General features: G+C 33.9%; 3 protein-coding genes across 3 annotated transcripts; 1 reads left to right on the plus strand and 2 right to left on the minus strand.

Moving 5' to 3' along the window:
* Positions 1-452: 452 nt before the first annotated feature.
* Positions 453-6,032, minus strand: LOAG_04650 (vacuolar protein sorting 35; the record flags this gene model as incomplete). The annotated part of the gene is made up of 17 exons (XM_003140187.2): positions 5,818-6,032; positions 5,440-5,563; positions 4,915-5,097; positions 4,507-4,717; positions 4,223-4,384; positions 3,912-4,079; positions 3,657-3,763; positions 3,262-3,442; positions 2,909-3,091; positions 2,551-2,673; positions 2,238-2,348; positions 1,925-1,993; positions 1,762-1,831; positions 1,426-1,547; positions 1,136-1,198; positions 811-936; positions 453-641 (listed from the first exon to the last, which is right to left on the minus strand). Exons 1-17 carry the CDS (start codon positions 6,020-6,022, stop codon positions 453-455), a joined length of 2,397 nt encoding a protein of 798 aa, XP_003140235.1. The 5' UTR covers positions 6,023-6,032.
* Positions 6,033-7,260: 1,228 nt separating this feature from the next.
* LOAG_04651 (hypothetical protein) lies at positions 7,261-10,513 on the minus strand. Its single transcript, XM_003140188.2, has 8 exons — positions 10,319-10,513; positions 9,793-9,978; positions 9,269-9,483; positions 8,900-9,011; positions 8,494-8,655; positions 8,099-8,200; positions 7,897-8,026; positions 7,261-7,727 (listed from the first exon to the last, which is right to left on the minus strand). The coding sequence occupies exons 1-8, from the start codon at positions 10,502-10,504 to the stop codon at positions 7,492-7,494; spliced, it is 1,329 nt and encodes a 442-aa protein (XP_003140236.1). The 5' UTR covers positions 10,505-10,513; the 3' UTR covers positions 7,261-7,491.
* A 2,873-nt stretch (positions 10,514-13,386) lies between these two features.
* On the plus strand, positions 13,387-21,557 carry LOAG_04652 (RGC/RGC protein kinase; the record flags this gene model as incomplete). The annotated part of the gene is made up of 22 exons (XM_003140189.2): positions 13,387-13,467; positions 13,544-13,689; positions 13,910-14,019; positions 14,469-14,647; positions 15,088-15,256; positions 15,482-15,651; positions 16,593-16,740; positions 16,814-16,983; positions 17,304-17,482; positions 17,572-17,656; positions 17,966-18,121; positions 18,343-18,450; positions 18,555-18,626; positions 18,839-19,040; positions 19,322-19,507; positions 19,736-19,907; positions 20,015-20,155; positions 20,249-20,441; positions 20,537-20,641; positions 20,805-20,933; positions 21,174-21,305; positions 21,465-21,557. The coding sequence occupies 22 exons, from the start codon at positions 13,387-13,389 to the stop codon at positions 21,555-21,557; spliced, it is 3,126 nt and encodes a 1,041-aa protein (XP_003140237.2).
* Positions 21,558-21,981: the final 424 nt, after the last annotated feature.

A 21,981-nucleotide genomic window follows, 5' to 3' on the forward strand; every position in this document is an offset into this window, starting at 1 on the left:
ATTTTTAAGTCCTTTCCGGAATATGAAAAATGTTGTTATAAGCTGAAGTCTGAAGACTAGTAAACGTAACTGTTACCCCAAGCACTACTACCGCTACGAAGGTTATTGCTAGAGTATTGACGATGATTTCAAGGGAAAATGACTTATTCATTCAGTAAATATCCCTAATCGGTAGATATTTTGCACAGCATTCGTTATCCATTATAAACCCAACTAACACGAAATTCTGTATTCTCGTTCCGCTAATTACAGAATCATTTACAAATTGTCCTGAGTCTTAATTGCATTCTCAAATAAAAGTAATGAGACCATTCTGACATCGGTTTCAAAATACCTGATTTTATTTGGGAAGCAATTAATGAAAGTAAACCTTTAACTGATACATGTATAGTAAAAAAAGAAAAAGAAAAAAATTAACACTAATCAAAATGCCGGATTAAAATGAAAAATTTTTAGGTCCGAAATTTAAATTCTAAATAGACGAGATTCCATATAACTAAGCGTAGGACCGCATATATCAGAAATTCCCAAAGTATTACGTTAAAGTATGTAGTAATTTGTTCTGCTTCACTTGAAGGTTCCAGCTGTACAACTAATTCACGGATCTTTCCAATGATCTGATTCAGAACATCGACTGTAATCTATAATGGGTAACGTAAAGATATCATTGCTATACCACATGCTAGTTGCAGTCTAATTTCAATTTCAGTACACCTGAGTAAACCGTAATTTCTATCCCTTATCCACATCTGCAAATCTAAACTTCGCAAAAGTTACAAAATGCTTAAAGCTAGTTCTTGGAAAACTAACCTCATTACATCCAGCTTCATAGAAATAAAGATAGTGATTGAAGACAGTTATGTAAAGTTGTACTTGGACGACTGGATCCATGCACTGAGATGCAATACGCAAAGATTTTTTTAAGCAGTTCACGACCTGGAAAAAGATTACTGCATACTGAATTTGAAAAAGAAAAACACTGGCTTAAAAGTCATTTTTCTTACCTGAATCTTTGCCGTAAATCTACTTGAAAAATCTACACATACATTTTGTGAAGCGCTTAGGGCAAACTAAATGGTAGGAGTGCTACTTCCAATCATATACTTCTACATCTGCACAACAGCAAAAAGATGACCTGCACGGAATCTTTCATCGGAAGATCCTCGTCTGCTGTATGACCATTCCAAAACAAGTGTGCCTTAACGAAACAGTACGCTTCACTATAAGTTCCTTTTGCTAATGAATGTCATTTTCATAGTCCTTAAATTTGGTCTTCCAGGGTTCTTAAATTATGACAGTATTATAACTGCAATACTAGCTCACTAAAATCGCTTGTTACTTGTTTTCGAATGAAAAAATATAGTGATTTCTCATGATACTATACATTTACTTCAATTTCTATTTAATAAAATCTAGTAAACTTACTACTAAGCAAACTGCTACACACTGATCAGCTTTTTTGAAAAGCTTAGTTGAAGCATGGGCACACTGAGTGCGTAGTGGTTCATGATTTTCTTCTGTGAAGCACTTTACTCGCTCAAGAGTACCTAAAATTTAATTTTAAAACCAAATTCAGTCATAAAGCAAGATTTAAGATTAAGAATTATTGCTTTTGAAGCCTGAGAAGCTACAGTCATTATTATCTCAAGGTCTACACGACTATTTGGAAAAGTGTTACAACTAATATTAATACAAAAGTGACATTCAATTTTCACAATTCTGAACTAAAGAAAAGCATCCCTATACGAAATGCTCGCACACCTATAAGTAATGATATTGCAGCCAGCTGTCCTCGACTATCAGCAACTTCTTCCTCATAAATGGAAAATGCCTGTAAAAATATTCTTGATAAAAAATGCAGCAACTTTCATCATGCATTCATAATCACATAATATAGGCTTAAAAAATCAAAAAAATAACAAACTTTGGAAAAGAATTCATATGCAACAGTCACGCTGTTTTCAAATTTGATTTGGTCAGCTATCAGCACTCCCTGCAAAACCAGCGTTCATATAAGCAAAAGTGTTATTCCCTATTAGTAAATGAATCATTTTACAATTTTCTTCTTTATGACTGAGCGAAGCATTTCCGATAAGAATTTCGACACTGACATTGGTGCAGTAGTTATAATTAAATAAAGAAATAGATAAAATGGAATCAAACATAACACTACAAACTAATTTTTTGGAGAAAAATGAAGGAACAAAAAAAACAGAAATTGAGAAAAAAATACGGGCCTGTAGATACAATCGTATTGGTAACTGTAAAAATTCGGCTGACAATACTAGAGCGTCTACTGTATGCATACAAAAGACGAACATTTTTTGCAGTTTTGCATCACGTTTCTCCTGAAGTTAGAGATACAGCAAAGGAAAATGTTATAAGCCAAAAATTTAGTATAAAGAGTAAAATGGAAAGATCCAGCGAAATTCACAGACATAACCTACGTCTCTCCTCTGCTTACTTTACACTTTGTTAGAAAAATAATGGCTAGTACATTACAATTAAACCATAATGTCTAGAAAATGCAACTAGTTGAAAACAACAAACATCATCGGTTTCAGCTGCATAGCGAACAATTAGGTGATATAAGGCAAAAGTAATGGTAGGCAGTGAATATTGAATACGATAACATCCACCAGCACCAAAACGTTTTCTCACTGCACTGATTATCTGTAAATGAGCCCATAAAACAAGAATCAATATGTTTGTGAATGGGACAAAAGCTGATCCTGGATAATGAGAAAGAAATAATGTTTATAGCTTAAGGTTGATAACGCATGTCGTTTGTGATATTATCCATATTATACCTTCTCAAGCAAATTCCCCGTTAACGCTGCACATACTATTCTAGGTTTGTTTTCTGATGTGGTGTTTATCGTTATTTCTTAAGCTTTTTGAAATATACCAAAAACTGCTGATCTGTTGTTGGAGCATGGATGAGATTAACAAATCGTGAAACAAGGGCCTGCTCATCAGCAAAATCTTCATTCATTCTTAGATCATCAGGTTGGTCTTCCTGATCCACCAACAATGGTTCGATTAAATTTAATAGTTTCTCCACTGCTTCCATTGTAGTTAAAACTGCATCCTAGAAGAAAAAAATCACTCTGCATCCATTACAATGCTTTTAAGCATTCTAAAAAAAGAAAGTTTCAGAAAAACCTTCGAGAAGAGTAAGCTTCTGGAATCGAACTTGAAAGACTTCCATTCTATTGTGAAATTAACTTCACTGCAATACAAACAAACAAACAAACTTACACTATCCACCATCTTCTGCAAAATATATGCTGCTGCCTGGGTTCTACCACGGTAATCCATAAGTCCTAAGACATTACCATAATGTTCCAACTGGAGTAATTTGTCAATGTTATTGTATTGATCCACTGGAATCCGCAGAATTTTCATTATCTCACGGCCAACAACGCCGCTGTATGGAGCTCTAAAAAGAGAAGAAATACAAAAAATGAGCGAGTTTCAAAACATCCCGCAAAGATAACTTCGTGGTGAAGTTGCTAATACGCATGTTTATGACTAAAAACATATATTTAGGTATGAAAGTCATCAAAGTTTGGTTAGAGCAAAAAAGACTGCATATCTTGCAACAAATCTAAACTGAACATCGTCAAATAACAAAATGTAAAAATAATATTTACCGTGCTATTTTAAATTTAGTAAAAACGTTTGCTGTGGTGGCGAAAACCATATCTGCATAGTCAGTTCTTTCCGGGTAACATTTCAAAGCAAAATTAACGAGGGTAGTCTAAAATTATGTCCGAACCAAATAAATAATCTTATCTTTCGAGTGCTGTTTTGATTAAAAAGGTATTGAAATATTTTTGATTGGAAACAATGAATAACAAACATCAAATATCATACAGAGCTAGAGCGAAATTCTAAAAAAAACAGACCTGCAATGAAACGACATCTTCCGGTGGCATTCCCTCCCGATTCATTATCACTGACTGTGTCTGTTTTGAGAAGATTTCAAATAGTGGTAAATCACTGGGAATTTCAACACCTTCAGATGAAGCGTAAATAGCAAGGCGATCAATTAAAGCTATGAAAACATTTTTTATCTGCAAATGAATCATTCTGCAGATTAACTTGGTAGAAGTGACCAACAGAATCATTAATAGGTACAACCAAATAGAATATTTTGATTTCGAGAACGAATAAAAATTTATTATGGAATTCCAAATTGAAGCAAAACAAGATCTACCTGTACACCTTGATCCAATTCAGAGCAAGCATGAAGAAATTCATGCAAAGTTGCTAAGTGGTACTCATCCGGAAAGACTTGAATAACACATTCCATAAGATATTCTTGAGATATCGCATCTTTGCATGATACGGCCTGCTCCAGAATTCCTGGTAGCACAATCTGAATAAATTCGAGTTAATATTAAAAATCTGAAAGAAAAGTGGGATAATGAATGGTAACAATCATTGTATTTCTGAACATTGATGTTAGATATCCAAAAGCTGTAAGGGCCCGAAACAGACCTTGCGATATGTGTCAATATTGAGGTTTTCCAGCTGCGAAAGCCGAACAAGATTTGTCCCTACCAAGATTCTCAACTCTCGCCGTTCACGTTCACGCTTATCTTTCTCTCGACTTGGCCCTTGATGCTGCATTCGTACCCATAATTTATTCATTTCGGCGAAGTTCACCATAATGAAGTCGATTGCATCTCGTACGTCACCATGATCGCTACTAAAACAATCTTCATATTGTACTGTGACATGATTTCCGACAAATTAATGGAAAAGTTGATAATTGAATTTATATGTGAATCAAAGAAGAATACTTATAATTCATTCGCAATTTTTCCAAAATATAAAAAGCAAAAAAATCGGCCACAGTAACTCCCAAATTCAAAATAATTTTAACAAATTAATAAAGAAAAATACTTGTCACTTTCTGCTATGTCGGGCAACAGATTCCTCGTGCACTGCAACAAATAATTACGCAGAAAAAGACCGCGAAGTGGATGTTGCACACCGCGACACATCTCAACTAAATCCTTCAATATATCTCGAGCATTCGCTTCCCTCAATCTTATGTACACAACACCAACAGTTATTAATAAATACCTACAAAATATTCTATTCTAAAAGAAGACCAGATAGTTATTATAATGTTGAAACATTAATAATTCAGTTCACACAACGGTTTAGTTATTTGAAGTATATAAAAACATTGAAAATGTCAAAATATATGTGACTAATTCATGCATAGGTAAAATATTATTATAAAATTTAGCTGTTCGAAATAACGAAGACTTATTGCATATGCATACAGAGATATTCTTCTAAGTTATTTTTGCCACTATATCTGAAACTTATTTCGTTTCAAACATACTTGCTTCAATACTTCGTATTCTTATAAGTTAGAAATAAGTAGGACTACGAAGTGAACATCGGAAGAAAACCTACAGACGAGGAATAACATTGCCAGCATACTGAACAAGTTCATATAAATCAGCAACTTTTCTTCCTTTTTCATAATCTTCAGTGAGATGTGTTTCTAAGTGTTGCAATTCATTAGTCACATCAACGTCTGAAAAGAATTCTTATGAGAGAAAAATCCACTTTAGATCCCTATACCGATTCTCATTAACTAAAGAATAGTTCAAAATTTTAAGTTTGCTGACGGTATGCACTATATTTCTTACATGAATGTGAATCATAATATAGGCTATCAGATTTGTTTTCTTATAAAACCACTAAGTATGTTATATTAGAGATCTAGGCATGTGTCCAACGAAAACCTTTACAAAATTAAACTACAGATTTTGAAATTTTGAAACTCACAAAGTCTGTAGTAGTATTTCGGTGTAAGCGTTCCAGTCCGCAACTCCGAAAGCATCTGCGATGCGTGCTTTAATGCATCCATCAAAACACCTTTATCCAAACACCGCTTCATTTCGAACGATAATGATCGCACTGCAAGGCATGTTTCTTCCAGTAATTTCTCCTGCTCAGACTTCAACATAAGGGCGTCACCGCTTTTCGTCATTGCTTTTACTGAATTTGTTTTTTATTAATTCTTGTACAACACTATTTTAAAAGCAAATCAGTTGTTCCATGAATCCCGCAATGTAATGTTGGAATTACCCAAAACTAAATTCCGATAATTAGAGCATGAATATGGACTGAGTTTATCTATAGCAACTAAAACAATTGGTCCTAATTCCGAGAAAAATCTTGCAAAATTCAATTAATTTCATTGTCTAATGGAAGACATTCAAGAGTTTTAAATAAGAATATGCCGAAATCAGATAATAGTCACCAGGATGTATCGGGAAATATATAAATTTACTATCAATTCTTGAAAATTTACACATCATTGCTTTGAATTTTATCACAGCATCAAACAGTTTACACGGCATGATTAATATAACTCAAGATTGGCAAAGAAATATTCAGACGTAGGGTTACATGAACAACTATGGAACTGTGGAACTGAAAAGATGATAACCAAGACTGGGAAAATAACTACTATGATTGAAGTGAACAGGAACTGCTGATCCGCTTTGTGGGCCACTAAAAGGCATGAAACAAAAAGTGCTGTAAAACTAGGTCAGCAGCAATTACAAACAGGCAATAATAAAGTGTAATCAAAACAAATACGTCTTATTATCACAATAACAGTCAAAAAATCATAATCTGTAAAATCCGCTAGATTTTTTTTATTCTGATGCTGACATTTCTTACAATCTGTTTTACTTTCGAAATCAATTCCACAGTGAAGAAGTAAATTGAAAATAATATTACAAAGAAAACGCTTATCACAGACAAAATAATGTCTACCATAAAATACTGCAAGAGGTTCAATTCATCGGCACCAGAACGAGCATGAGGAATCTGAAATACCTGTTATGTTATTCATGAAAGTATGATGAAAGATAGAAGTATTATTGCGGACTTAGTTTCTTATTGGTAAGAAAATATGGATAAATGCAATTGAATAACAGTTCCTTTTGAAATAATATAATAAATTCGCGAAAAATTCCTCGAATGAAGTGTAACCTAGTGACAAATCAAATTTACGGAAACATTTTAAACAGCCTAAATCCTTTTTTACCCTCTAAAAAGAATTCCAGATCAACTTCTCAGGTTTATTCCAAAACTTTTTCCAAGATAAAAAGAATACGTCAAATGCCTTGTTAATGCACAAACCTCACTGTGACGCTCAATAAATTCCACCCAAAATGTGGAATAATTCAGCTCTGAATAAGGCACATCTGTCATCATGTTTTGAAAAATGAGCATTTCTTCTTTGTATCTGCAGAATTAGAAGAATATTTGGAATTCAAAGTGCATTTAGCTGAACAGAAACTAATCTTCAAAATGAAATCTTGGAAACTCATGGAAAACTTTTAGAAACTGAAACAGGATGAAAAAGTGCATGAGAAAACATTGACAAAGCCCATCACCAAAAAGATACATCGGTGAATCCCTCTGGGATCCCTCCAAGAAATTCAATTAGAAAATCAAAACTTTCTTCGAATTATAAATCTCCTTGATAGCTTTTGCGATATTTCCCTCGCTTAAATCCCGTTTTTCAAGCATTATGCCAACATTTCGTGCTGTCAAACGCAGTAAATTATCGTAACCGGAAGTAGTCAACGGGTAGCCTATCACAGGTATACCATGCCAAACACTTTCAATAACGCTATTTAGACCACCATGCGTTATATGAGCTCGCGCTTTCGGATGTCCTGAATTATACACAGTAGTTGAAAAGAGAAATCTTATGAAACTTGAAACTTTAACTTGCAGCACAACTGTTTCTCCCAGTTAGCTGTTGACTGGTTGATTCTAACTTTAAAATATTAATCCATTCACGCAGTTTTCATAATGCCCTAGAAAACCAATATTGGTAGCAACCTAGTAAATCCTGTTGTGGAAGCCATTCTGCAATGTATACATTAGCAGATAAGTTTAAAATATTTGGACCATTGTATTGCCAAATAAAGTGTATTTCACGCATTTTCGCAAATGTCTGTACAAAGCTCTCCTGAAATTCTTTCATTGAATATATGAGAATTTGAGTCCTCCTCAAAAAAAAATTTGAGGCAAAAAAACTAACAATTACTTGCTTTGGTGCAAGATTCCATTGTGCTGTAAAACCTGTGGTAAACAATATGAACCCATTTTTCGCATCTGCTTTATCAATAAAAGTAAGCCACTCCTGAAAAATGCCGAAAAAACAAGAATAAATGTACAGAATAGAATATCATCGGAAGCATACTAATTATTCAAAACTTTCTTTACCTAATATGTATGTATTCGCCCAGTGGGAAGAATAATATAAACTGCTGTGACTGGAGAAGATGAAGCAACTTTCTCATAATCGGGTAATTATATAATTATAGTTTTTGGATAAATCATTGAATACAAAAATGAATAAAACATGCTGTATATAGAAAACCATAAAGCGAGCACATAACATGGTAAAACACAAGTGGACATATAATGACATACTCTCCTGAGCAAATTTGCCTTCCGGCATTCAATAGCTCCAATGAAAGCAACTCGTGGCATATACGGCCGCGCAAAATCGAAAATTTGAGGTGTATTAACAAAGTTAATTGAAACATTTCGCTCGATGTAATATGCATTCGCCAGCGTGTCTGCATAATACTTCTAAATGACTGGAGAATTATTACGAAAAAGCTTATGAAACCAATTCTTTATCTTCTTTGTTATTAATTTCAGAATACGACTAAATATAAAATAATCTCGAAATTGTCAAATTAAAGAAGTGTGAGTAAAGAAATCTGTAAAATGATGTGCTGTTAAAATATTGAATAAGAAATTTTTTGTTTTGAATGTTTTTTTCTCTGCAAAAAAAAATTCGAAAGTAAATTAATTGCATGTTTCGTTTCACCTTATACAGGTTGTCGATTCTTCTCAAAATCAAATGCTGATGAATGTAGAGCGATCGAAAATATGAAGCAAAGTTGTATAGTCGCTGCAGGAAAGTTAGATCATCGGTGAATCTGAAGCATAAAATGCATTTATATCTAACCAATCTGTTCAAAACATCCTAAATTGTGTATCCTATCAATTTCATCAAGTTCCTACAAAAAAAAAAAGAAAAGAAAGCACATTCTTCACGAACTTGACAATCTGATAAATGAAAACTCAAGCCTAATTCTCACTTGCATTGCTCTCAGTAATACGTATGGGTAATTTACGATGTATACAAAATATATACTAACTGTGAAAAAAAATCATTCATGAGACAAAAACACACCTAGTGCCAAAAACAGGCAAATAACTCGGAGAATTAGGACTCTGACTGCTCCAAGCTGATTCAGTACGTAAAACAGTCATAGACCAGTAGATAAAAACACTTTTTTGCAAACCAACCAGTAGTAAACCACATGGATTATACAGATCATCCACAATCACCGTTGTAAAATTTTTGGTCACCAAAGCATCGAATTCTTGTTTACGGGTAAGCAAAATCTAAATAACAATAAATAAAAATGTTGTAGAAAATGAGAACACTAAGAGAAATCGAGATAAGATTTTGATCAAATCTGCCAAAAATGATTCAGTTCCAGTAAAGTGAAAGAACTAACAGATTCCTCTACTTCAGAGAATTTTGCATTTTGACTGCCAATTTCTTTTTCCTGAATAACTTACAGGAAGTAAAAACCGAATTCAGAAAATGATGACCTTCAAACACATAACGACGGTGCCTTCTACCTGATGGGATTCTACCCAGACAGATACTGCTAAGATTTCATATAATAAGCAAGAACAAAAACTAACCTGCTCACACATTTTGATACTCGCCAACCAAGCTGTTGTTTGCTCCGTGTCATCATTGAAATCGGCATCCCATATACGAGAATGTACTGAGTGATTCCGATGCAAGTATAAATCATTTATTTCCTGATTTGACGACTTCACCCTCCAGAAGATTTCGTCTATTTCTTTTGGGAGACTGATTTTACTCTGCAAAACATAATATCATTGATCAGACGAGGAATGCTGGTTTTCCCTCCCAACAGATTCCACTGCGATACTTTGAGGCATATAACAATCCTGCAAAACAAGTGAGAACAAGAGAGAAACATAGAAATGTAGCAGGAAATGATTGCAATTTGTCAATACAGACACGAAGGGAAAAGAAATGCCATTTATTTATTCATTTCTCTTCCAACTCTTCAATAACAGAAAAGACGTAAAATACAAAGATTTCAGAAAATTTCCGAGATTAGTTCAGCGACCTAATAACGATGCGGTGAATGAATGAAATCGTTCTAATTAACATATGGCAAGTTATGGAAGAAACCTTCCTGGAGAAACCATATTCAACCCACGTAACATTGTGTTTCCGTTTTATCAACTCTTTGGCGAGAGTACGCATCGTGAACCGATGAACCGGAAATAGTGAGCTTGGCATGATCAATACGTTCGCTGCTTCATTCATGTTTGGAAGTGGGAGCAGAACCAAAAGCAAGCCAATGAAAGCTATCATTCTAAAAATGCTCGTAGCAATAATAACGTGCATACATTCCCTCCCCTACCGACATTGGTTCACACGAGAGACAAATCAGGTTGGATTACATCCTGTCTCTCGTTGACACAACCTTGCTTCATATATAATTAGAGTTATTTTAGGGATATTAACTTTATCCCTACCAAATGCAAAACCCCACCTCGGTTCTTGTCTTAGTACGACATAATGTTTTCAGATCACAACCTCAGACTATTCTCACTAAGAAACTTGAATCCGAATTACTAGCTACTTAGTCAAACATTTCACTGCATCCCAGTATTATCAAAAGCAATGCATTGGTGATAAAAACATTCGCGACTTTGAAGTATAAACTCAGAAAATGGTGCTACATACTAGAATACAATATGGAAAATATTTCCCGCGATATATCACAGAAACGAGAGAAAAACGCAATGGCCGAAATGTCGTAACCTCCACAATTCACAACTCCCAGAAAGGAACCACTCTATCTCAATTCCACCTGGGATCATTTGATCGAACCGCTCTAGCAAGGTGGCATATCTTCCCCAACTAGCTGGTGATATTATAAGATGCCGTGTTGTTGGTTAGTGGATGACAACTGGTACTGTTGCTATGACTCTGACAGCAACTCTACATACACCAGGAATACTGAATGCTTGAAGTAACAATCGATAGTACATCTAAAGCACGCTTTTGACAACTTGCAGAAAGCGTAGTTCCTTGCACAAGTAGTATGACATATTTCACCTCCGAAGTATCCATCTCCCATACAATTTGAGCAATTTGTAAAACATTTCATTTGCGACGAAGGGCTTCTTTCGCTTCCTAACTTATTGTACTCTTGGTTTATGGCGTACTGTACTTTCACTCCCCTTCTGCCTTTCTTGTTTTTTGTCGTCTTCTTCCCGTCACAAATACTTCTTCACTTGCAATTCAAAAGTGTTATGATTCCTGGCGAGGTGTTGACCCTTCTTCATCGTTTTTATGTATCGATCGGATGTTGTACGTGACGAACTGAGACAGACGTGAAATGCTGTTGATAAAATACTGTTGTCTTCAGGGAGGTGAAGTAAAGAGATGAAGATGAATGAGAAGTGGAAAATAACAAAGAACCTGAAACAGTAATCAGGTTCACCTGGTTATTGCTTAATGTATGAACAGTTCAGCTGAAGAAATACATTTTGTCCTAATCATGTTTGATTTTCTTATGTTTAATTTTGGACACATTTCATGAAAAAAAGTTTTTTTGATCTTCGATCTTTTCTTCCAATTATCCTTTTTCAAAGAATTATAAAGAGAAGATCTTTTCTTCCAGAATTGATTTTTCTATCTTATTATTCTTTGAGAAAGGATAATTGAAAGAAAAGATCAATCAAAACACAGCTAGACTGGCATGAATCTACTGCTGCTTGTGGATCGCCTTGTCCTATGCTGCCATTCGGCGTTACAATAAGATCTTTGTCGAGATTTTTAAGAAAAAAGCCACTTTATAAAGTTGATGGATGAAGTAAGTGATAATAACTGCCATCCTAAATTGGATAACCTGTTCCATGCTTAACCGATAAACCATCTTGATTTATTTGAGTGTAGTAGTTTTTTAGTTTTTCGAAAATCTGCAAGTTATTTTTGCTTTAACTCTGTAAATTACCTTAAATACGCTTACCACACTCTTAACAATTTCTTTTTTATGTAACATTAATATGAAGTACAAATTGATGTGGAATTTTTCTCGGTATTACTTTTGATTATCTGTAAATGCGAGCTTTTCAAATTATCGCTTTCAACAGTTGTGCAAAGTGAACTTTTGATTAGATGGGATATAATAATCCGTTATTTGTCTTGATAAACAACGATAATCTGCATTTAAAATGTCTTGGAGCAATCTATCAAAAAGCCTTTTAATCCAGTGAAGTCATGCATGTTCCAAAATATGGTATGCCTTGAAATCCTAGATTTTTATCTTGCTCTTGAAATGAATACTCCGCTAAGGATTGAGGGGTGTAAAAATTTCCGAAAACATTGGTTATATATATATATATATATGTAGAAAGCAGTCATTTATGGATGAAAAAAATCAACGAGGAGAGGTATACCTGATTGACTATTCAGTATTCTATGATTTTCTAGAGGTGCAAATCGTTTAGTCGCCATAAATCGCTTCTTGGTTTTCATTTCCCTAACTTCGAGGAAAACCTTTTTGAAATCAAAACTATGTTTAAACCTACGGTACATGTCAGTCCATTCTTGCTGTATTAATTTGGATCGTCCAAATTAATACTCTTCAGAAGATATTTTCTCATTATTTTCTTCACAAAGGACATTTAATAGAATATTTAAGAACTCCGTGCATAACATGGGTACTTCAATAACATTCCATCCTGGACCATTGACCAATATTTCAATATTCCCAATGTTTACTGTAATTCTTTTATATGTCACTGTGAATCAATTGTTGTTTCCATTTAGTAAATCTGTTTCTTAATCTTTTTTTCCCTTTACTGTAATGGCACACTTATTCTGTCTGGAAGTAGCTTTTTATGTCATTGAAAGATTTCAAATTGATGAAGATAACATGTAGGATAAACATTTCCAACTTCCCATGCCACATCTCTGGAAGTTCCAATTTATCGCTGTATAAAAATTAAATTGGCAAAAGCCAAATCATAATGAAGTTACGCTCATTTGGAGTGGTCTTAATTGCTTTGAAGAAAAAGTCAATTTTTTTTTGACTTTCATTTTTTTTTTTTGTTTCAGAAATGCTGATTTTTCCTTGCAAATTACCACTGCTTCTTATATTTTCGAGCATTATTAGAGCTAGGATAAGAAGTGTGGAGGTTTCGCAGTTTTCCTTCCAAAATCTTACTAACACATCAATGGAAATGCTTGTTAATAGTATTACTAACTTCAACAATCATTCTGATAAAGAATTGGATCTTTTAAGATACACCAGAGACGATGAGGTTGTTCTATGAATTTGATCATAAATTTTAAAAAGTGTATTTAATTACGAAAAATTTGTATAATAAAACAGTGCAGATATTGGAAACAACGAATGAACAAATAAAGTTAAAATTGGGTCATATTGGCGCTGCTGGAACTCTATCACACGAAGATAAAATGCTAAATGTATCACTAGAAGATCTTTATGAAAATGGAATAATTGATGAAAGAATTGACATCGAGTTAGCCCTTTCTTTTAAATGTTTTACAAATCAAATTTATTATTTGTTAATGAATCTGCGTTAGAATTTTCAAATAAATCTTCAAATGTCATTTATTTTGAAACTAATAATGGAAACACCATTCTGAGTACAGTGGAGCTTAGAAATAAAATTTTAATATTTTAGTAAAAGGTAGTAATTTGGATCAATCATGATTTTGAATGAAAGTGATGTTTTATAGAATTTCATCTCGACCAGGATGTGGTTATTCATTTGAAGGCGCAGCAGTTGCAGCCGAGATGTTTTATAAGCAAGAGATTCGTGCATTCATTGGTCCCTATTGCTCTTCAGGTTCGATTTAAAATCTTCAATTTATGCATCAGCAATTAACAATTAGTTCGTTTTAATCTAATATTGGTGTAATATCCTCATTTGGTAGGAAAAAAACAGTTACGGACGTGGTTGTTGTTACCAAAAGTTATTGTCCAAAAAAGCACCAGCAATCTATAGTTACCAGTTCACTATAACAGGGTTGCATAGATGAACCAGTAATCCATGGTTCACTTATGGGACCTTCCTCGGCATTAAAATAGATGACCGTTGCTTCTTATGAACTATTACAGGAGATAACAAATGTTCTTTGAAGACAGGTATACATTAGTAATCATTATGATATACTTTTACATCATGTATAATTACCGCTGGTGATTGCAATTATTCGTAAACATTTGATTGGGAATCGATATCTCATCCAAATATTTGAATATAGGGATAATTTAATATCTCATCTCTTATTATAGAACTGGATGTTGTTGCAAAAATGGCCTCTTTCTGGAATGTACCAGTGATATCGTATGCAGCAACGAGTGGTTTGATTGATAAAACCATTCACCGAACTTTGGCCAGAGTTTCATTTACAAATATGAACTCAATTGCTGAGGCTGTGGCTGCTCTTTTAGCTCATTACAAGTGGTTCAAGGTTAATTTGTTGAAAATATTAGAACAGAAGGATAGAAAATTTCTTTTTTTATCAGGAGAAATCAGTTCAGTACTACTGTGCTACTGAGATGTGATTTTACACTGAGACAGATTTAAACCTAATTTGAATTTTAATTTTGATAAATATTCCACAACTATTTCGGTATCACTAATTTTGATGGAGCTGTCAAATATAAAATATCGTTGAAATATTTATCAAAATTCTCGTTTCCTTATTTTGAATTTTTTGTGAATACAGGCATATAGAAGGTAACAAAGCATTATCTCGTTGTTTCTATAATTATTTCCCTCTATAAGATTTGCATTGAATCCTCTTGCTAAACTGCTCTGTTAAAATACTGAGATACTGAGATAATTATACCTTTTCTTATTGATATTGATATGGTCTAAAGAAATAATTCTGTGTTTATCAATGGTTAGGTAGCAATAGCAACAAATACTGGAGCTATCGATCGGGTGTTAATTTTGGAACAAGTGTTAAAAAGACGACAAATAACTGTGGTGAAAAAAGTGATATTCGAGATGAATTCTACTTCGGAGGAGATGATTGCAAGTGGCCTGATCAGTCAACTTCGCAGTAGCGCTAGAAGTATGTCATTGGTTTGAAATATGATGGATTTTCCTTCTTTTTAAAATAATGTATTTAGTATTTTTTAAATGATTATACGAATGATTCTCTTGTAATTACATGTTCTTAATGACTACAATGTTCCGGTTTTTTTTTAATGATAACATTGCATCTTCTTTAATGATAACCATTTTATCAACAAATAGTGTGATAAGAAAAATTATTCATAAAATTTCATTTTTACAGTTATCATTTGCTCCTTCTCATCAATGCTGCAAATGAGTAGAGAGTTCATGGCAGCAACCTATAATGTCGGTATGCACTCAAATGACTTTGTCTATATATTACCGTGGAGTCGGGATGGTAAGGTAAACAGTGTGCCCTGGGTTGGTACCGCTGGTGAAACCATGCAAAGAGTAAGGGACCAATATGAAAATGTTATTATGGTACACATTTTAAACACTTATAGAAAAAGAACTCTTCTACTTTTAGATTCATGTTAAAAACATCAAAACGTTGAAAGATTGGTGATATAATCTAAAAATTATAATTAATGGATAATCGAGATGGAGTCGATCAGAGATATTCCCATTTTAAGCTGGTAGCTATCTGAATAGTAGGATTTCAAAATTCTAGCCTGAACAGTAAGCCATGGAAACTGGAATTCATACTGCTGGTCATTTTGTTTCTCTTTCTCTTGTGCCTTGTTATTACGCTTCACTACATAGTATCTTCTGATTTCTAAGATCTAGATTGAGAATTGAACTATAAGCTCTAATGGCTGCATCCGAAATATCGATCTTCTGCAGCAGACGATTTAACCTTTATCACAATGATATGATATATCAATTCATTTCCTCTTTTTTTTTCAACCAATTTGGATCCAATGAATGATTAGAACTTGAAAAGTGCAACTAATACATTATATATATTTTTTATATTGATGATGCGACCGGTTTTGGTAACGAATATATGTCCAAATTTTTGGCTAAAATTGAGTCGAAAGGATTATCGCGTAATGTTTTGGATTTGGTAAGTGAAATGAACATTTTACAAATTTATGAAATGAAAAAAATAAATAAATTCTTCAAGATGAGATTTGATTTCAATGTTACTCACAAGATACTGCAAGGCACACTTTATCGATATGGCTAAAATCTGTTTACCAGTAACTAACTATATCTGTGTTGTAAAGGCCATTCGCTGCTTTAATTAAGAAAAATATTTCGGAAACTAAATATAAACAAGGCACTTGTTCTTTCGTAAATGGTTAATTCCTGAAATCCGGAAATCTTTCGAGATGCAGCTAGAGTTAGAGAAGTATTACTTAAGAGCGTTTTCATTATATCATTTTCAGGATAATATCTATTCCTACTTACACATATACGATGCATTGATCTTATATGCATATGCCGTACGAGCACTCCTCAACGAAACAAACGATCCTTCGGCATTGAGTAATGGGAAACTTATTTGGAACAAGATGAGACGTGTGAAGTTTGAAGGTTTTGAATGATTTTACTTATTTCATTACCCATTACAATAAAAAGGCAGTTTAAAAGGGTTATTTGTCTGCAGGAGGCACGACAGGTTCAGTTATAATGGATGATTTAGCCGATCGCGTGCCAAATTTAGCAGCTTTTTATGTGCCAACAAATGGAAAGAAAATTTTGAAAATTGTTAATATGAGCTCGAAGTTGAGACCAAACTGTGACGGGATACTCAGCAAGTTTGGATGTTATGATTTGGTAAATGTCTGCTTTTGAAACGACTGGATAGGATCAAATATGATAACATTAAACATTTTGATTTTGCCCTGATAACTTCTTGGAGCACTTTTCTATGAACAGAAAACTTCTCAGTGTCCGTAATATATCCGTCTTGCATATGAGGTAAAATGTGAGCTAAAACTATAAGTATACTCTACAATTATAGCGCAAGGTCAACAGTATTTTTCGTAAGAAAAAAATGCAGAATAAGCAACCATCCTAAATAATTTGAAGCAAGCATGTGCGCATTTTCTGTGTCATTTAAAAAACATTACCGTGGATTTTGGGATCAATTCTAGTTGGTGACGGATGTGATAACAGGATTCTGGCCTAGCCATGATGCTTTGCTGCCTCTGGACGAACCTATTTGCGGTTTTCGTGATGAGAAATGCTCGTACCTGATAGAAATTATTTCTGGCAGTACACTAATTGCACTTGTTATGCTTATCTTGTTATCATATTATGTTTATCGATGCTGGTAAGTATAAGTCTATCAATCAGAGCTAAATCCCACTTTTTTCTTAAAGTTCCTTTTTAATAATTTATAAATATCATATTATTTCGTAGTGAATCACGAACTCTGCGCAAAATGCCTTGGCGCATATACAAGGACGATGTAAAAATACTAGACGACGAACAGCTGAAGTCATTGGTATGTTTCACCGACCAACTTGATCTGAAGGAAATTGTCGAAATAGAAATTTTTGAATTTAAAACAATTAAACCTTCATTTTTTGATGAATTGTTCACTCCATGATCTCACTGCTCTTTCATTACAAGATTGCACGAGTTTGTGCGGGTTTCAGTAGAACATTTCCTGATCAGGAAAGTTATAAAAAACATTTCCCACTACTAAAATCTATCATTTTTTATCATACTATAGCCGGTGAATAAATAGGAAGGTTGAAAAGGTAATAGAAAATACCGAATTAAGGACGTATTTTCAAAACTTTTTTTTTAGAAGTCGATCGGAAGTTCGACTACGAGAATGAGTGAATCAAGTATCGGGCAAAAAAAGCATGCACTTGTTGGCGTTAATACTCACGTCACTTATCATTTATATCCACAACGACGTCCAATAAAATTTGGGCGAGAAGATTTAAAGCTTCTCTCGCAAGTGATTTGGTTCTTTCATAGTCTTCTAAAACTTATAACTCTTCTCAATTATTCCAGAAGTTGAAAATCAGTGACCTAAGAGCCAACAAGATCAGGAATATATTTATCGCCAACATTAAGAATTCATTTAAACTGCTGGCTTATTTGCTTGAGATGTTACATTTCCCGCATTATTTGTTATTTTTATTTCTCTTTCTCATATCTGTGATTTGATATTCGCAGATGAAAGCGGCAATACACGATAATTTGAACACATTTATTGGATTGGTATTTAACCAAGGCGAAAATGTGTTTATAATTTGGAAATTTTGTTCAAGAGGAACAATACAAGTACAATAACTTTTCTAAATGATTTAGTTTTAAAGTAATACAATACTCAGCAAATTAAGAGAATTCAACACTTAACCTACGAAATAATAGGCTCTTGCTTTCAGGATATCATTTATAATCAAAATTTGACCCTGGATGAAAAATTTCATGCAGCGTTTGTTCGTGATATTACGCAGGTAATCAGCCATATATAAATTAAAATTCTTGGATAGCAGCAAATTTTTGCTTTGCACTAGATCAAAACGTTTAGAATAATGTAGGTGAACTACGTACTTATTGGACATTAAGTTATTTGTTCAGGTACCGAATAATTTAATTAATTTCTAATTTATTTAATTTTTTTGATAAATTTTACATTACCAAGATATGTCTAATTTATTTACTTCAGGGTTTAGAATACTTGCACACATCACCCATTGGTTACCATGGATCGTTGTCACCATGGGCATGCCTGATCGATCGTAATTGGATGGTAAAGTTAACTGATTTCGGGATTGCAAATTCGATCGAACGTTGGGAAAAGCAAGGGTGGATTTCACAGAACGCACTTACTTCAGATGATGACAGAAGTGGGCCTACACAAAGAACATGTACGTTTTTCTTTGAGAAAATAGCAAGTTAGTAAACAGGAATTTCTTGGAAATCCTGTTTGATTAACCAGGCCTGAGATGTCAGTTGCCATCCAAATAATGTCAGCATATGACGTGCGACTGCACAGTTTTTAAATTTCTCTGCTTTTAAATTTGGCTTAAATGCTGAGTTATCCAATGTTAAATCTGAATTCTCCGTATCATTTTCTGTATTTTTGTCATACTAACTTCCATTTCTCAGTTATGCCGGAACAAACTGTAAGCCATCCTTACCCTTGTAGCTGTACTTTATTGCGCCCCTGAAATGTTGAAAAATCGAGAAATAAATCGGCGATCAATAAAGGACGAAGATTGGAAAAAGCAATCGAAAATTATTCGACAAGCTGGTGATATTTATTCATTCGGAATGGTCATGTATGAAATCCTTTTCCGCTCGCTGCCTTACCCGGAAAATATAAATATTAATGGTACATGGATAGTTTCTTTATCAGATTATAATTTTGAAAATTTTGCTTGCTCAATTCAGACCGTTACTTCATAGCCGAATTTTTTAGTAATTTTTGATTAGGTTGAAGCTTCCAGTACTTGTCATAATTTATTTCATTTAGACTTAGACTAATTTTTAAGTTCACTTGTGATGTAAGCGGGAAGTAATACAATAGTGAAAATGTTTCTATAGAATTATAGAATTGTAGAATTGGTAGATACTATATCGGATGGGAGCAGAACATTTCCACCGCGTATAATTCATTCCCGCAATGTGCATCCTGATCTATGTGCGCTTTTGGAAGATTGCTGGTCCGAAAATTTGGAAGTCAGGCCGACAATACGACGAGTTCAGTTGAACACAAAAAGAGTCCTAGAAGTGTCCGTTTTTTTTCTTTTTCTTAGAGTAGGCAGATTGTTTAGCAAATAATATAATGCTTACTATATTATTTCGAGATCTATTTGATTTTATTACTGTCGTTCGTCAGAAGAGGCAGTTTGGTTGATCAAATGATGTCAGTAATGGAGCAATATGCCACGAATCTGGAGAAGCTGGTTGCTGATCGAACTGCAATGCTTGAAGACGCAAACACTCGAACCGATAAATTACTATCACAATTACTTCCGCCGTAAAGATTTTTTTACCATGGAGCTCATAAGTTATAATTAAGCCTCCATTTTCATATAAACCATCGAAGTCCTCGAAATATGATTACTTGAAGGTATGTTGCAAATGAACTCAAACTTGGTCACTCCGTTCCACCCAAATTATTTGAAATGGCAACGGTGTTATTTTCGGATATCGTTGGTTTCACAAATATTTGTTCCTCTTCAACACCTTTGGAAGTTGTTACGATGCTAAATGGTTTATACAGTGGCTTTGATGAGTGCATTAATCGTAGTGGTGCATACAAGGTTTATTAAATATTTAAAAAAGAAATAAACATAAAAAATAAAAAAATTATGTTGCAATAAAGTTCAATTTTTGGTAGCGAATTTCTTGGCTTCAGGTGGAAACAATTGGCGATGCATATATGGTTGTTTCGGGGATACCCGAGGAAAATGGTACCAAACACATTCAATGCATTGCTGATGTCGCACTGGATATGAGAGATGTTAGTCATTTGAAATAAAAAAAATGAGAGGAGAAAAGTAAGCATACTTTTCATCAACCTTCTGTTGGAATTTATTGTTCCTAAAAGTTTACTCCTTCTAATCAAAAGCAACCGAAATCATTTTTGGATCAGGTCTCAGATATATTTCACTTATATTTTATAGTACCTGAATACCTATCAAATACCACATCGGTCAGATAAGCTACAGTGTCGCTGGGGTTTCCATACTGGTCCTGCAGCTGCTGGGGTTGTAGGACTCACATCGCCTCGCTATTGTCTTTTCGGTGACACGGTTTGTGCTTTATTTCCTCCTATTTCTCGAGATAGAATCGTTAGAACAAATACAAGCTTGGAAAGGTGAAGAGTTAGGAAAAGGCAAGAAAAGCTTCACCTGATGAAAACACGGGAGAAATGACTGAGAATAAAGAAGTTTTAATCAGCAGTTAAAACAGCAATTTTAATCGGACTTTTTATGTCTTATGGTTTGATTCGAATCATTTGAAATGAAATGAGATGATATATTATTATTGAGGTGAATGAAGCATCTCGAATGGAAAGCACCAGTTTTCCCGGTAAAATACAGATCAGTTCGGATGCTCGGAATTTCTTGATGATTCATTACCCGTTTTATGCATGTCAAGAAAGAGGGAAGATAGAAATAAAGGTATCTCATACTTCACTGAAAGCATAAAAATCCCAAAAATCTGAAAGACTGCCTGCTGTGATATTTGAGTAAGAACAAAACAATGCACATTGTTTTCATTTTCTGAACAATCTTGGAATTTGCATAAACCCCAAAACTTATTTTCTTAAATTGTTCCAGGGTAAAGGAGTTCTACAAACATACTGGCTGGAAAAGAAATTGGATGATCAATCAACGATAATCAATAATACTCCTAGTGATGCAGCAGTGTAATCGACACATATCAATGAGCATCCTCATTTTTGTGATTCTTCCGTATTGGCTTAAAAAGACATATTTCCGAATCATTTGAAGTGTAGAAATTTTAATGGAAAACATTTGTAGCTTAATAACATAGATCTAAAATTGACATTTAAAGATTATTAACAAAATAAATATTGGGACAAAATCCTGTCCAATGCTATATTTAACGCTGAAATAACCTCCCATGACCTCTTATGTTTGGTCATCTTTGGACCAATTCAAGAAGTCTCTTACAGACTCCGAACTGCTGAGCATACAAATATCTGTTGTGATGCAGAAATATGCAACAATCTAAGAATGATTTCTTTTCACATGTAAATTTCGCTAATGCATTAAACAGAAGTAATGTTGTAAGTTGTTTAGTTGACGATAATATACAAGTTTTGCTACAATT

This window comes from Loa loa (genome assembly GCF_000183805.2).
Source record: "Loa loa unplaced genomic scaffold supercont3.56, whole genome shotgun sequence".
NCBI classification, from domain to species: domain Eukaryota; kingdom Metazoa; phylum Nematoda; class Chromadorea; order Rhabditida; family Onchocercidae; genus Loa; species Loa loa.